Source organism: Nicotiana tabacum, chromosome 6 (assembly GCF_000715075.1).
Source record: "Nicotiana tabacum cultivar K326 chromosome 6, ASM71507v2, whole genome shotgun sequence".
NCBI classification, from domain to species: domain Eukaryota; kingdom Viridiplantae; phylum Streptophyta; class Magnoliopsida; order Solanales; family Solanaceae; genus Nicotiana; species Nicotiana tabacum.
The window spans coordinates 142946353-142963804 of record NC_134085.1 but is presented as its reverse complement, the minus strand read 5'-3'; the positions used below and the strand labels follow the sequence as shown (position 1 = coordinate 142963804).

The 17452-nt window shown below is 38.4% G+C and overlaps 1 protein-coding gene across 1 annotated transcript; it reads left to right on the top strand.

Moving 5' to 3' along the window:
- The first annotated feature begins 1665 nt into the window (after positions 1-1665).
- LOC107820134 (putative plastid-lipid-associated protein 14, chloroplastic) lies at positions 1666-9392 on the top strand. The gene is made up of 14 exons (XM_016646345.2): positions 1666-1873; positions 2078-2408; positions 2525-2568; positions 2924-3002; positions 3099-3215; positions 3523-3705; positions 3796-3882; positions 4657-4763; positions 4887-4974; positions 5049-5129; positions 5864-5940; positions 6746-6881; positions 8253-8315; positions 8694-9392. Exons 2-14 carry the CDS (start codon positions 2091-2093, stop codon positions 9333-9335), a joined length of 2022 nt encoding a protein of 673 aa, XP_016501831.2. The 5' UTR covers positions 1666-1873; positions 2078-2090; the 3' UTR covers positions 9336-9392.
- The last annotated feature ends 8060 nt before the right edge of the window (positions 9393-17452 follow it).

Sequence of the window (17452 nt, the reverse complement as noted above, 5' to 3'; positions counted from 1 at the left end):
TAACGGTCCCCCTTCTTAGGATCCCTAATCAGCGAGAGTTGACGTGCTCCACTTGATCCGGAGCTGCTTTTGATTTTGGTATGATACGTTTGTATATGTATATATATGTATAGGTATAACGTGGCTCAGTCCCGTCTTTGTACAGTTATGTTTCTATTAGAGGTCTGTAGATAGTATATCTAGTTGGGTTGTATGTTGCCTTGTCGGCTTTCAGTTTTGGATGTATAGTTTTCTATAGCAGCCTTGCCGGCTCGCCCACTGCATTCTGCCTGTATACGTACATATGCCTTGTTGGCAGGTTTCCTTCATATATGTTATTGTCGTAATTCAGCAGATGTTATTCAAATTCATATCTTAGACGTATGTTTAGGGGTGATTGACATGTGACTCAGGCACCCATCGCTGCCCATCGATTTGGGTCGTGACAATTTGGATTCTAATTTTTTTCAATGGGAAAATCAAATATTCAAATCAAAATTTTCATATACAATCTAAATTGAAGTGAATATAATTTATAATATATACATATTTAAGTCGAAAGTAAAGAGTTTGATTGGCATTCCGGCTTGACGAGTCCATTCCCGAGCGGAGTGCAACAATAGTCACTTTTAAGCCTGCTATTTAAAATATGTTCACATTTTACAATATCCCACGATGTGGAATAATACTGGATATATTGTTGTTGTCATAATTTATAATGTATTTAAAGATTAACCAATTCACCCAAATTTCAGGACTAAGTATCCTGAATTTTTGAGCTGCTAATTTGAAATTCAGAACTAAGTATCCTAAATTCTGAACTACTACTTTGAAATTTAGGATATAAGATTCGAACTTTAGGACACGGTGTCTTGAAGTTTGAATTTTGAGGTTTGAACTCTAGGATGTCGTGTCCTGAAATTTGAAAGAAATTGACTAATCTTTAAATATATTATAAACTGTAAATATATTTTAAGCAGTATACTTAAAATCCACTACCGTCATTTCCACTCCATTCGGGCACGTGCAGAGGAGGAGTACGGATGCTCCTGTTAGGAGGTGTGAGAGGCTGGCCGTGGTGGGTCTGAGAAGGGATAGAGGAAGGCCGAAGAAGTATTGAGGAGAGGTAATTAGGCAAAATATGGCGCTACTTCAGCTCACCGAGGACATGATCCAGGATAGAAGGGTGTGGAGGTCGAAGATTAGGGTAGTTGGCTAGTAGGTAGTCGAGAGTTCCTCGTTCTTTTTAGTAGTATTAGTATCTCACTTGTTTTTTCGTTCGCTCTGTATATCGTATGTTCCAGTCTGCTATTATTTGATGCTATTTTCTGTTACTGGTTTTTTTTTTTTTTTTGTTACTATAGTTGTCTTTCTTCCCTTTTCCTTATTGTCCTTCGTCCCTCTATTTTTTCTTTCTCCTTCCTCTTCTTCCTTTATCTCTTTTCATCTTTTATTGGGCTGAAGGTTTATTGAAACAGCCTCTTTATCTCGCTAGGTACGGGTAAGGTCTGCGTACACACTATCCTCCTCAGACCCCACTTGTGAGATTTTACTGGATACGTTATTATTGTTCCCATTTCCTCCCTCAATCCAATCCAAACAAAAGATATCTCCTAAAAAAGGGATTGTTTTCATTTTCATTTTCATTTTACGAGTTTATTAGTAGTACTAGTCTAGTATAGTTATTAAGGTTAGTTAATAGACTAGCAGTGTAGTACTAGATATTTGGGGAGGCGGACGTAGACACACGGTGGACTCGTGTCGAAATGCCTCAAACTTAGTCTTACACGCCATTCTCACAAGCTTCCTTTTCTTCCCTGCAACTCTCTCCTACTATTTATACACACAATTTCTACTTCCCTCCTCTACAGTTTTCTCCACCTCTCTCTATCTGGTAAGTCAAAACTTTCTTTTTCCTTTTTTGTTGAATTTTTTAATTACTGTACGAATATGATCCAACACTGTTGCATCAGCTCAATCTAATTTAGTTCTGTTCTATTTTCTTCTGTTTTTGCCTAATTTTCACTTCAAATTCTTTTGTTTATTTGTTATTTTGCACTTTGTGATATAATTATTGCTATATCTCTTTGATGTTTAGGATTCGACGTAAAATGGCGTGTACGGAAGTATATTCAATTTCAAGTCCAAAAATGGAATATGTTGAAGGACGGTGCTTCAGTTTTATTAATTCGTCGACTAGTCTAAAATTATGGCCTATGATTCGGAGAACGAACTCTCCAATTCGAAGAGAAAGAAAATTAGGTGTGAGTTGTTCATCGCCAAATACTTTGTCTCCATTAGGATCGGAGGAGGATGCAAGTGTTGTACCTAGCAGTCACTTCTTAGAAGATGAGTTTAGCCACGTCACGAAGTTCAAAATGTCCGATTTTAAGATACGGAATCGTGTCAGCATTGACCTTGGTGGCAGGGTAATTAAATTTTCTCTGATTATTCTGTTGGAATAATAAGGGAGTCTTCGTCTTGAAATGAAGATGTAATAGCTATTTGATGTTTAATATTCGCTTGCATTTTGCAATTGTGGCAGGGCGATGAGATAGTGTTTGAAGCTATGGTGAATGATCCTCATAGGTGAGTATTTCCGTGTATTCCCTCCGTTCCAATTTATATCAATCTGTTTGACTGGGAACTGATTTTTAGAAAGAAATGAAACTTTTGAAACTTGTGGTCTTAAATATATTATAACATACTTTTGAAACTCGTTGTGTTTATCATGCTTGCTATAGTATTTGTGTGGCTATACAAGTTTGTCATTAAGGGTAAAATGATAAGTTTAAGTTAAATTGTTTCGAAATTTAGGAATGCGTCCTTCTTGGAACAAATTAAAAAGGAAATAGGGTCACATAACTGGTACATGGAGCATAATTTTCAGCAGAAGACCAAATTAACACAAACTTACTTATCCTGATTTCAACAATACATGCAGTCCATTGTATAAGACCAGAGTTGTACTTAGGCAACTTATTAGTGCTCGAGCAAAGCGGAGAGGACGTCGTGCGATAGAGGTTTGTTGCACCTAGCCATCATTTTTTAACTCATGCATCAGTTCTGGACATGTCCGTGATTTGTCCAATATTAATGATTGCATTTCTGGGTGCTAGGTATTGAAGAGACTGGCACGTCGTAAGCTCATGTATCATTCATACTCGATGCAAGTTCATGGGTATATCTGCTCATCCATGACAGATGAGAACAGTTCATTCACCCTAGTCCTTGGGGTATGCTGATTTTGATGTTAAGCTGATCCTTTATTTTCAAGGGACTATTCTGACTTGATAACATTATTATGATAAGTATAACTAGCTTCGGCGCATAAGTTTCATTTGAGTACTTTTTAGTTGCATGCTTGTTCTCTTAGGTGCTTGAGGAATAACTTAATGCAAGTACTATGGACCTGTTTCAGTGAACATCAGAAGCTTTTTTTCTTTGCATACAGTTAGCAGTAGTAAATAAACTATCTATGTGTTCCTATGTTAGACCTTAAAATAGCTGACATCTTTGAGGACCTTGGTTTTGTTCTCTCAGCATCATGGAAGTTCTTCACTGAGACATTGGCTTCAACGATCTGATTGGCTTCCAACTCTAGAAGCTACTCTTTCTCTAGATCAGGAGTCTGTTAGAAGGGTGGGGGATGATACAATAGGAGGGCCAGCTATTTCTCGACAACTGCGACTAATCCGGATCTTAATGAGGGATCTCTTGATTGGAGTACGTGTTATGTGTCTTTCATTCTTATCTGATCAGGTACCAGATAGCAAGTTCTCTGTTTGCTGATTGATCCTTGATTCTCTCTCTCAGGTGAACTATGTGCACAGTCATGGTCTTGCACATACAGAGTTGAGGCTTGAAAATTTGCACATCAGTCCAGTGGATAAACATATTAAAGTGAGTGCCCCTTCATCTTACCTGTTGTAGTAGGAATTGGACGGTACCGGTACATTAGGGGACAAAGTACCTGCTGCTAATGTTACAATACTATTCAACATGCTTAACCTTGGTGATAGGCATATAACATAAGACCTTCACCTTCTGTTGTAAAGGACACGTTCAATTACCATGAAGACAGATAGGCTTTACTCTCTGTAGGTTCCAACTTGTCCAGTGGAAGAGATACGTGATGTCAATATTGGGGTTTCAGGCTGTGTGAATCCAACTCTACCCAAACCGGATAGTGTGGGAGCCTCTTGAACTATCAGCAGTTCCACCTAAGAATCAATTAGATAAACCTGGCTAAACTTCCTCAGAAAAGCACGATGTCTTTGGTGAAACTAGAGCTATGAAACATGTCTTAATCATTAGATATAGATACATGCATAATGCATACATTTGACAATGCTTCATCCATATTGCTTAGTTATGCAAAATCCTTTTATGAGTTCATCAAAATGCTACTTTTTGTGGTATTACAAGAGTGCTTTTTTAGATCAGGCTAGTCGCTGGTTTTCCAAAAGGAAGAGCTCCCTACATTTTGTTTTTCTTCCAAAAGGGGCGCTGATGACTACGTTGGTAATTGTGATACTTTTTGCTAATATGGTCCAGTTTGGAATCACTGTGAACCTATCTATGTGTTTTCGGAGTTTAACAACTCAACGATACCTCTTTGGGAAGAAGAGTTTATTTTGATTCGTCTTGATTGTTCAATTGATCATTTCTTATCAGGTAGGTATATTGGGAAATGCTGCTGACTTTAATGAGGCTGATACTGTGGATGGCACATCATATGACAATATGGATAGGAGGAGAATGATGATTGCATTTGACATGAGGTATGACATGCATGCTTAAATATTTATGTGTTTTTTTTTGATGACCGAGAAAATATTTATGTTTTTTGTTTAGCATGAAGCAAGTTATTTATGATTTTCTATCTGCTTTTACCTGTTGCAAAGATGTGTTGGATTCATCATGGCAAAAATGGTTTTGAGGGAACTCATGGACCCAACGATCTTTGCCAAGTTCAAAGCATTCCTCACCAAGGTTGTACACTGTTTTTGGATGTTCTGCAAAATACATGCTTTCACATGCAATAACTTAATTCATGTCATCTTCAGGGAAATGATCCCTCCTGTTTGCGCGAGTTTCTTCTACATGCTGTAAAAAGAAAATCTTCAGCTGGAAATTTTGGTATACAAGTTAGTACCTTATCCCTTGTTTATGTTTGACTGTTCCGTTGTTCCGTTGTGATAAATCAATTATGACTAATGAATTCTTTTGTAGACTATGTTTTTATTAACTTCATCTATTTCTTTCCATAAACATAACTATGAAGGTTCTTTTATGCTAGTCAACTACCAAGTAGTGTCACTTATCACATTTCTCAAAAAGGCGGCAAATGGACAGTTATGAAGATAAAGTGGTTCAGTTAATAAATGATTCATGACTCGGCTCGTGCAAAACTTTCATAAATGAGTCATGACTCGGCTCGTGCAAAACTTTCTTAAGTCAAGATGGATTAGTAAGGGGGTCATAGCCCAACAAGATGGAATATAACGTTGTTGTTTGCTCTAAATCAAGAAAATTCATAGAGTTTGAAAATTGAGTTTTGATAGAGTGGATTCAAAGATATTAGAGATGAAGGTGGATGTACATAATATTAATTTTTATCACATATTTCATCGTGCTACGACGAAGCATGAAGATTGTGACACATGGTAAAACATTTACAATGTGTAGCCTTATTTAGGTAATTTACTTGTTAAAGGTGGACGTAATTCAGTTATTTAGGTAATTTTCCTTATTTAATAACTTTCCTTATTAAATGTAGTTTAATCTACTCTAATTTCAATTCAAAACTAGTTCTCTCTCCTATTGCTCCACACTGTTTACTTTCCATTTTTGGTAATATAGTAATATGTTCTTCTTTCAGATACTTGATAGAAACTGGGGTGCAGGTTGGCATTTGCTCTCATTACTCCTTGCACCTAAACCTTTGGACAGGATAAGGTAAACTCAGTCATTATGGTTGTTGATGCCTTTTGGAAACTGCTTACATGCATCAGATATTAATTTTTCTTACAAGCTATGCAGGATTAATGAAAACCAGCTTATTAGATAGCTTATAGCCTAGAGGCTTGAGGAGATTTTTTAGAAGATGAGTTAATTGGTTAACTGAATTTGGAACTCTTCTGATGCGTTTCTGTAGGAGCCCTAGCAACTTAAGTATTTAAAAGGCTTTTGGAGAAACATGTATCATTTTATCAGATCTTCCAAAAATTATTTTTGGGAAGTGATCACGGGGAAGCAGATTTTAATGTTGATGAGCTTCTAGGTAAAGGAGCGAGCTTCTGATCTCTAATGCAGTTATTAGTAAGAATCTTTAGATTAAGTTAAAAGCAAGACCCATGTGTCTAGCATTCAATGAAGTGGGTGAAAAATCTTGGAGACCATGGTTCAATTCCCAGCAAGGACAAAAAAAATGCTAGGTGATTTCCTCCTATCCACCTAAGTTTGGGTGGTGGGCAGAGTTACCCGATACATGTACTGGTGGGAGATAGTAGGTACCTAGTACAATAATCGAGGTGCGAAGCAAGATAGCACGGGCACCATCATTTAAAAGAAAAATTAAAAGCAAGACAGATAAATTACATGCACATTGTTTTAGATACTTCACGGACTGAGCTTTCATAGTGCTGATTGTTGTTACTCAAACATCATGTGTAAATTAAATCGGTCTCATAGATAATCAAGTCAAAGATGACAATGTATGATTACATCATAATTAATGAAGATCTCTACTAATATTTCACAGTTGCTTAAATGCTCTGAGGCATCCCTTCTTGTGTGGACCAAAATGGCGTGTAAGCCCATCTATTGATGTAATCAGATGGAGTCTTGGCTCAACTACTGTTCGAATTGCGGAGGAGTACATTTATGGGCAGCAGCAGGTAATAACTGTTGGCTGATCATGAAAAGTATTTCTTCTTCTTCGGTAGTTATGGTTGATTTGATACTACGAAGTGTTTGAGTATTTCATGTTTCCTATTTCCCCCTCCTAGTTTCCCAACAGTACATTTGATAAACAAACCTCCTTATTTTAGTTGGAAGTTTGAAGGAAAAAAGAGGTAAAAAAGACTTCTCAAGTCTTGTGGAAGAATATAGGACACAAGAAGTTCGAGGGTCAAATTAAAAATAACAAAAGTTGTGGGTAATTTTGAATATCTTATGTGATGTTGAAACATATCCCGTGACGTTTGAAACATCTCCCGGGAGATGTTTCAAATGTCCCGGAGATGTTTCAAACATCCATCGGGGTGGAGGAGGAGGGGACGTTTTTGTAAATAAGAAAACTTTTGGGGTCTTAAAGTGTCCCTTCTACCCCATTCTTAACACTTTTATCTTAAAAATTTATATAAGTTTTGAAGTGTCTTAAAAATTTAAATTTAAAAAGTTTGAATGTGCGTCACTGCTTTTGTCTGTTGTTAAGCTTGCTTGCTTCTTAAGTAGTAGTTCTTATTACTCCAGAAATCTACGGTGGCACAAATAGCTTGCCTCCCCATTTATTTTCAATTTCGAACTTTTCCTTTTCAGAATGGTTGGTTCATCTGACTTTCTTTTCTTGTTTTCCTTCCTCTTTGGCCGAGTATATTTATATATGCTTCTTATGTTTTCACTCGGGAGTTTATAATTATCTTTTTATCTCAATATATTGTCATTGTTTGTCTCTCTAGTCAAGTTGGCCCCTTTCTTTTGCATTTTTGTTTTACCTTATTTTCTAAAAATGCAGAAATAATACTAGCAGAGTACTTAAATGCGTACTAATCTAAGATTCGGTGTTTGTCATCGCGAAAACCACTAAACAAAGAAAAGCATCTCCTAAAAAATATATTAAGAGAGCACCCAATTTGGATAGAGTAAGTAGATCTCTTTGCTTCACTATCTGCACATTAGTCCTTAATGAAAATATGGGTCACAATTCATAGACACCAATTGCTTTTTTATCTGGATAAATGACACCCTTACGTGAGACTTTAAAAAGGAACGCATGGTGTTTATCCCAAAAAGGGGTAAAATGGAAGCAACATATTCTTCTACAAAAAATAAAGACTCATGACTTGCTTGGATGTGTCCTCCCTCAAATTCTTTCAAGTATTATCAAATAATAATTCTACTCAGTTCTTTTTCCGGTGAGTTTAATTCTATTTAGCTCATCGCTACTGTATTTTTTTCATTAATTGTCTGCACCTTGCTGAAATCTGTTAGCAGGATCAGAAACTAAAAGAGTTGCTAATATATTATTTCTCTTCTATTTTTTCCAGCGGAGTAGGCTTGCTCATTTCATTGAATTAATGGAGATGCTAAATCCTTATCCAAAACCAAAGGTTAAGAATCTCTCTTCTTTTATTATGAGTTATTTTTTTAATTCTCTTTGGTTGGTGAAGAGCATCTCTCATCATCTGCTTCTCATTTATAGCACTTTGACAATATTCATTTTACAGTTTCTCCCCTAAATATTCACACATTGTGCATTTCATGCTTGTCTACAATGTTTATTTTACAGTTTCAAGCTTTGTTTATTATATTATAAATGCAGTACTCTGTCTTTGTATATTTGTTGCACTGCGTTTGTTGTTATTTAGGATAAGTAGTGATGCATGCTTGCATTTTTTTCAATTGGGAGGAATTGCCTCAAATGATACATTATGCCTTGAGCAATGTGCTCACCATTTGCAACTGAATGAGTATCTACTGATCTGCAGCATTGGCTGGGTGCGTTTCCTGGAAAGTGGCGTCTGTTATACTGTACTGGTAGACATATAGGATTGACCCTTAGACAGCCTTCTGTTAGAGTCCTCATCGGGGAAGTGTACCTAACAATATCTAAAGCATCAACACCTAAAACAACATTTTCAGCTGCCTCACATATAAGCTTCACCGTTATGCCTAGTGGGGACTGGCCTCATGACAAGTCTGGTGTAGATGGAAAGTTGCAAGTGAATACCTATTTCAGATTGAGAGCTGGGAGACGGTTATATCTTAAGGAAGAAACTGACACCTCGAAGTTTCCCTCTGCTACACCAGATGCTCAAGCTTCTGCAGTGAAAAGGTTATCAAGTAAAACGTGGAGGAAAGCCATCCCCGTAAATGAATTTCCTTCAAGCCTTTCTGTAGCTAAACTTGCGTCCACTGAAACTGAGGTAACAATGAGTCTGGATAAACCACTGAGTGGTAACATTGAAGTCGCACAGAAAGCACTTCAAGAGGTACGCACTCAAATACCTCCAGAAATGTTTGATCTGTCAAAAATTGTCTGTGGAACATATTTAGATTCAAGGTTGCTTGTCCTTCGAAGTGTAAATGGATCTGCACTCGTTTTAACAAGATGTACAAATGATAGTTGATTGTAGTAAAAAACTTTGTTGATTTACTTTTGGTAAATAGGATCATATTTTTATCGTTCCGTATTTTTGGTCAGAGGGAGCAAAAGATTGGTAGAGATCACAGAGATTCTTAATTCGAATATCTGTACAAACGAATAGAAGCTTAATTCGTGTATTTAAGGTCACAGAGATTCTTTTTTACCATGTTACCAATTTTCCAGCAAAAGATACATGTCCCTTGTTACCATGTTACCAGTGCGGAAGGAAAATCCTGCGCCCCTGGGCACTCGGAGGAAAATTTACACATCAACTAATCCCAAACTAGTTAAAACCAATAGAATTCATTAATTATAATTATTCCGCTGCATCTAAATTAATTCCATTTTAACAGGAAATAAGTTACCTTTTTAAAACACATTGAAGTTCTAGTATTCTTTAGAAATGTAAAATTTATCTCTACAATAGTCCTTAACCAGGCAACAAATACTCGTTACAAGCACTTGTAATCCCAAAAAAGTTGCAGGCAAGCTATGGAAATTTCAGTAAACATTCATGGGAGACCAAGTATAGAATTTGGCGAGAACTTGAAAGAACTCGGCAATTGTATGGCACTAAACAAAAGATAAAAGCAATGCAGTCAGAAATATTTGGCTGTCTCCGTCAGAACCCCAGACGGCCCGTGAAAACATCACGACCAAAGACCACGACTCTGTTCTGAAAATAAATCTAACCTAATAACAACAATAGCCTATCTAAAGACATCCTTGCTAATACAAATACATTTCATACATTTCAAATAGAGGCTTCTGTCTCTTGTCCCTCTCCCGCTTAGTGAATTCTAAACATTCAAATTGCACTTCAGAGGGGCAGGTGAATACACCAATAATCGCTTACTGAATAACAAGTGCTTGCTCAACCAAAATCAAGACATCTGGTCTGTCCAATATCTAGGATAAAGAAAATGCATAAGCAAAAGGAGCAGAAACATTTCCACCCAGGTGAACTAAAACCAATAAACCAACATACCGCCAAAGAGATTGAAAAGCTCCACAGAAACAAATCTGGATCAATCCCTGGCGCTGTAGATCCGTATATGTCTTTTTGTTGTAGATGTTGCCCTCTTGATCTTCATATACTACAGCTGCACTTTGTATCCTAACTATATTTATAGGAAGAACGGCAGCACGAATGACGCCCCGAAGAAACGCATCATCGTCTGTCCAGACATGTAAAGAGGTTCATGTTAGCAGAAACATAAAAGAAAGAACACAAGATCTAACGTGGTTCGGATCAAAATAATCCTACGTCCACCAGAGAACAGTTGCCTTTTTATTATTAACAAAGGAAGGGGAGAGTTCCCAATTACACTTAAGAGAATTTTTATCTTAACTCTCTACTCACTACAATGTATTGTATTATTTTTGGGATGGTTTCTACAGATGAAGGAGTGCATCTATTTATAGAGGTAAAGACCTCCTCCTGATGTCATTAGTGACATCAAACTACCTCCTCTTGATGTCATGGGTGACATCAAAGGAGGAAGCTTCCTCCTAGCATCCACACCAACTCTTTCCACCAACTCTTCCAATTGGCATGCAATTGTTGACTAAACATAAACCAACACTTTCAATCTCTACCTTGGTTTGCGTTTCGAGCGTGCGTGTGAACAACTCTGGCCAAAACTTCTAAGCTTACTGGGTAACCCCATAGTAAGAAACAAGAAGAATCAAACCATTGTTGAACATACTACCTCCACCTAACAACTGTTCTCTTCGGAGTTGCATCAGTTGATGCACACCCCCGCCAAGTCCTTGCAGTGTGCAAACTTAGCGAGTGGGACTATCTTGGTCAACATGTCTGCAGCATTATCGTCTGTGATAACCTTCACGACCTTGATAGTTCCCTCTTCAACAACATATCGAATAAAATGAAATCTGACATCAATGTGTTTAATGCGCTCATGAAATCTCTGATTTTTCATTAGATGAATAGCATGACTATCACGTCTAAGAGTTTATTCCAGCTGAACCAAACTCAATTCCGCTACTAAACCTTTCAACCAGATAGCTTCCTTCACCGCATCCGCTGCTGCCATGTATTCTGCTTCTGTCGTAGACAAAGCGACAATCGGCTGCAGAGTCGACTTCCAACTAACGACACTGCCAACGAGGGTAAAAATGTATCCAGTTGTGGACCTTCTTCTATCAAGATCTCCTGCATAGTCAGAATCTACATAACCGAGAATTGAAATACCTCCACCACTTTTTTGAAAGGTCAGACCAACACCAGAAGCTCCTTTGAGATATCTCAATATCCACTTGACAGCTTCTCAATGCCTCTTTCCTGGGTTGGACATGTATCTACCTACCACACTTACAGATTGAGCAATATCTGGACGTGTGCATACCATAGCATACATAATGCTACCAACTACACTGGCATAAGGAATCTTTGACATATGCTCCACCTCATCCTCGGACTGAGGCATTTGTAACTCTGAAAGTTTAAAATGAGGAACTAATGGTGTACTTACAGGCTTGCACGTATGCATATTGAATCTCTCGAGAACCCTTTCAATATACCTCTTCTGAGAAAGATGTACAACACTGTCTTCTCTTGAAATCTCCATACCAAGGATTTTCTTTGCAGCTCCTAAATCCTTCATGTCAAACTCCTTACTCAACAGTTTCTTCAAAGCATTTATCTCTGTAATGTTGTTAGTAGCAATAAGCATATCATCAACATACAACAGTAAATAAATCATTGAGTTACCAAACATCTTCTTGTGATACACACAGCTATCAAATGCACTCCTTGATAATTCATGTGTAGTCATGAATGCATCAAACCTTTTGTACCATTGTCTAGGGGATTGCTTCAAACCATACAAAGACTTCTTTAGTTGGCCTACGTGATCTTCTTTTCCCTCAGCTAGGAAACCTTCAGGTTAATCCATATAGATTGTCTCTTCTAGATCACCGTGTAAGAAAGCAGTTTTGACATCAAGCTGTTGAAGCTCCAAGTCAAATTGGGCAACCAATGCTAGTAGCATGCGAATTGAGCTATGCTTCACGACTGGAGAGAAAATCCCACTGTAGTCAATTCCCTCCTTCTGACTGAAACCTTTTGCAACCAATCTTGCCTTGAACCTAACATCTTCCACTTCAAGAATTCCCTCTTTCTGTCGGTAGACCCACTTGCATCCGACTGTCCTCTTCCCCTTTTGTCTTTTCACTAAGACCCATGTCTGATTCTTGTGAAGAGACTCCATCTCTTCAGTCATGGCTAACTGCCATTGTACAGCATCCTTGCAAGAAGTTGTTTCAATATACGAGGAGGGCTCCAGATCCTTAATCTCTTCTTGTGCAGCTATGAACGCATATGCAATCAAGTTTGCTTGATCTATAAGGCGTTCCGATTCTCGTGTCTGCCTCTTCTCCCTCCCCTTCGCAATTATGTATGGTTCATTGACAGCAAGTTCTTCAAGGTCTACATCTTCTGACTCATCTTTAACCTGAGTCTCTTGATCCTTTTCCTTGGCAAGCTCCACCGGAAGCTCCACCTGCTCGTTGTTCTTGTTTTCTGAAAACTCCACGGAAATTTTACGGGGATCAAGTATAGAGGATTCATCGAAGGTGATATCTCTACTAACTATAAATTTGAGTAAAGACAAACACCAAAGTTTGTACCCTTTTACTCCATCCACATACCCTACGAATATGGCCTTCTTAGCCCTTGGTTCAAGCTTTCCTTCATTAATGTGATAATAAGCTGGACACCTAAATACTCGTAAGTATGAATAGTTAGAGGGTTCACCTGACCATACCTCATTCGGAGTCTTAAAGTCAATTGCCGATGCTGGAGATCGATTGACAATATGAGCAGCAGTGTGAACTGCTTCAGCCCAAAATACTTTGGACATTTTGGCTTGTAGGAGCATACACCGAGCCTTTTCAAGAAGAGTTCTGTTCATTCTCTCGGCAACTCCATTCTGCTGTGGGGTATGCCTGACAGTCCTATGTTTTGAGATCCCATGAACCTTGCAGAATTCATTAAACTCTTCATTGCAAAACTCCAAGCCATTGTCTGTGCGAAGATACTTGATTTTCCGCTCCATTTGATTTTCAACCAAAATCTTCCACTCTTTAAATGCTTCAAAAGCATCACTTTTTGCCTTCAAAAAATGCACCCAAACCTTTCGTGAGAAATCATCAATAAAAGTGAGAAGATACCTCTTTCTGCCCTTCGATGAAAGTTTAGAGGGACCCCATAAATCTGAATAGATGTAGTCTAGCACTCCTCTTGTCTTGTGTTTGCCAGTGCTGAAGCTGACCTTCTTCTGCTTCCCTAGAACGCAGTGCTCACAGAAGTCAAGTGTGCTGATCTTCTCACCTTCCAAAAGGTTACGATTGCTCAACATCTCCAGTCCACGTGCGCTCATATGACCTAGTCTCATGTGCCATAGTCTTGCCTTGTCATCATTAGATAACTGCATTGTAGATGCATTTGCAGAGCCAACAATGGTGCTTTTGGCCAATGTGTAAAGGTCATTCTCCAGCTTGCCTTTCAGCATGACTAAAGAACCTTTAGTCACCTTTATAGTTCCTGTTTCGCTCATGTACCTGTAGCCTTGTTCATCCAGAGTACTCAGGGAGATCAAATTCTTCTTCGGATCAGGAACATGACGGACTTGTGTAATAGTTCTCACGACTCCATCATGGCAGCGAACCCGAACTGAGCCAATGCCAACTATTGCAAAAGTTGCATTATTGCCCATTACTACGGTTCCTCCACTTTTCTCATAGCTGCTAAACCAGTCTTTTCGGAACGTCATATGCAGAGTACAAGCAGAGTCTAACACCCATTTGTTTTCATAATTACTATTATTATTACACGTTGTTGTTAGTACATAATCATTATCAAAATCATGTACCTGTTCAACTGTAGATGCACTCGCCTTTCCTTGGACTTTGACATTGGGCAATCTCGTTCAAAGTGCCCCTTCTTGCCACAACCCCAACACTCTGTATTCTTCTTGTTCACACGAGACTTTGATTTGTGCTTTGATTTGCTCTTTCCCTGTTGGCTAGTCCGGCCTCTCACAAAGAGCCCACTTGCCTGGTCATCTCTATCTCCTTCAATGTGCCTCCGCACATCACTAGAGTTAAGTGTCTGCCGCACTTGCTCAAGCTTGATAGGCTCCTTGCTATACATCATTGAATTCTTAATATCACGATATCCTGAAGACAATGAAAATAGCAAAGCACATGCAAGCGTCTCCTCCTCCTTTTTAATTCCTGCAATCTGCAAGTTCATGATAAGTTTATTGAACGCATCTAAATGATTTTGTAACAAAGTACCTGACCCCATCTTAAATGTGTGAAGACATCGTTGTAACAACATCCTTGTTGTCACTGATCGATCTTGGTATAGCCCTTCTAGCTTTTCCCATAACTGTTTGGCCGTCTTTTCGGTACCCGTACTCACTTCACAAAGCACGTTAGGTGCAAGGGATAGTTGGATTGCACTCAATGCATCCCCTTCAATCTTCTCCTTGTCGGGAGCTGATATATCCTTATGATACTTTCTGTCAATAGCATGGATTGAACCTTCCTTACGCAGTAACGCCATCATCTGGATCTTCCAGATATTGAAGTTGTTGCGTCCACTGAATCTATCAATTTCAAACTTCATGGAACTCATCTTTGCTTGTTCTTCCTCCTTGGATCGTTAACGAATCCTGTTGCTCTGATACCAATTGTTAGCGGAAACGTAAAAGAAAGAACACAAGATTTAACGTGGTTCGGATCAAAATAATCCTACGTCCACCAAAGAATAGTTGCCTTTTTATTATTAACAAAATAAGGGGAGAGTTCCCAATTACACTTAAGAGAATTTCTCTCTTAACTCTCTACTCACTACAATGTATTGTATTATTTTTGGGATGGTTTCTACAAATGAAGGAGTGCATCTATTTATAGAGGTAAAGACCTCGTCTTGATGTCATTGGTGACATCAAACTACCTCCTCTTGATGTCAAACTCCCATGACATCAAAGGAGGAAGCTTCCTCCTAGCATCCACACCAACTCTTTCCACCAACTCTTCCAATTGGCATGCCATTGTTGACTAAATATAAACCAACACTTTTCAGTTCATATGGTTATTAAGTCTACTGAAATCACAATTTTAATCATTAATTCATGACGGATCAACAGCAACATGTTAAAAAATACCAAAATTACTACTCAAGAGCTACATGTTAGGGGTCTAGCTCTTTGAAATCAGGTGTGGCATGGTCATGGCAAGGATTTGGCATGATGGCCTTGCCATTTGCCTATGTGCAGTTATTGCTTCCTAAGAAGCTTAGAACTCTGTGAGGAGTAATCAAAAACCATCTAGAAGATTGCAAGCCTAAAAGAAATAGCCAAACAAAAAAAGGCAACATGCGCCTAGTGATGAAGGGGGAAAAAATCAAGATGGGCCAAAATGACGAAGTTGACCCTGCAAAATGACATATTGTTTGAGTAGAATGTTAATAATGGACTTCTATCCAGATAGCTTAGAAATTAAATATCTAACAAACTCATTTATACATAGTGATCACCATTCATCATGTTGATGATGGCTCCTTCAACATTCATTTTTCTCTCTCGTTTGTGTGGAGGGTGAGAGGTGAGGCTTGCTTTAATCTCACGTTGTTATGAACCCGCCTGATAATAGGCTATAATTACGTGTTTTAGTCGCTTATTACACTCTAATGTATTGCACTTTAATTGAGTTTGAGCTTTAATCGCTAGTGTTTTGCACTAATTGTGTGTTTTATGCTTTGTAGGAGTGATTCCGAGCTATGTAGATGTTATGGAATGAATTCAAGTGATTTGGAGCTTTGAAGTATGAGTAAAAGCCCAATGAATCAAGCCGGGATCGTGTTCGGGGATCAACGGATGATAGAGCAACGAAACGAAGAATCGAGCTGTCTAGTAAAATGCACATAACTTTTTGCTTAGAACTCCATTTGGGCTCCACAATATATTGTTGGAAAGCTAACTCAAAGGGATACAACTTTTATGTCTTACGTTTTTTCAAATTCCTAATAGAACAGGGTGAAAAGTGCGCGGCAAGTGGGTGGCCGCGCATTGGCCGCGCAAATGGGGCGGAACACTGGTTAAAATCCGCGGCCAATTCGCGGTTGATTCGCGGCCGCGCACGTCCTGTCCGGAAAAAGTGTCCTTTTTCGCGTAGGAAAAGGTGTAATTGTTTGGGCCCAACCCTACTTGGTATATATACATGGAAAACGGCATTTTGAGGACTTTTGACATAATTTAGACCTAAGGAGGCTAAGGAGACCAAGGATTCGACTTAAGGAGGCAAGAACACACTAGGAGCAAGGAGGAGAATTCTTCTACGAGTTTTTCACTTCCTTCTTCCTATTTTCATTATTGGTTAAGAATTCTAGTATTGTAGTTATGCATACTATTATGAATAGCTAATTTGTTATCTAGGGTTTTGATAGAACCAATGGAAGGATGATTTTCTTATTACGTTAATATAGATTTGCCATAGTATTTTCTCTATTTGTTCAACTATATTATTTTGTAGTTGGTTGAAGAGCTTTCACTCGACTGTGCTTATTTAGTGTGTATTACTCGGGAGAGAGTGCATATTTAGGTAGTTGTTGAACAACATCACTCCTAGCGTGTATGAGGGATCAATACGGAGGGTTTAAAGGTGGGATTAGGGATAACGAAACCTTGGGTGCGATCCGAGTGAGTCGTACTTAATGCCAACTAGCGTAATTCGGGAGAATATGTCTAGTAAATTGTGGTAATTACTCGGAAGAGAGTTACGACAGTCAGAGCGCTCATGATCGGTAGAGAATACTTAGGCGAATTTATAGAAAACGTAGCGGGAAGGACTCCGACAATAGGGGAAATCATAACTCTAAAACCTCCTGAATCTTGTCTCTAACCCTTAGTATCTTTAGTTGTTAATTTACTATTTTAATTTGTTAGTTAATTAGTTAAACACAAAAATCTTAATATCTATAAGTTAGGAATTGTTCAAGCTTGTCTTCTTGGTGATATTGAACAGCTGTAGCTAAGTCTTAGTTCTCTGTGGGATTCGACTCCGGACTTG

What these genes read in the sequence shown, in the direction of transcription:
- LOC107820134 (XM_016646345.2), top strand. Translation starts at nt 2,091, where the DNA reads ATGGCGTGTACGGAAGTATATTCAATTTCAAGTCCAAAAATGGAATAT. An exon ending in CATTCACCCTAGTCCTTGGG is followed by an intron (nt 3,216 to 3,522) that starts GTATGCTGATTT and finishes TTGTTCTCTCAG; the next exon opens with CATCATGGAAGTTCTTCACT. An exon ending in TGAGGGATCTCTTGATTGGA is followed by an intron (nt 3,706 to 3,795) that starts GTACGTGTTATG and finishes TCTCTCTCTCAG; the next exon opens with GTGAACTATGTGCACAGTCA.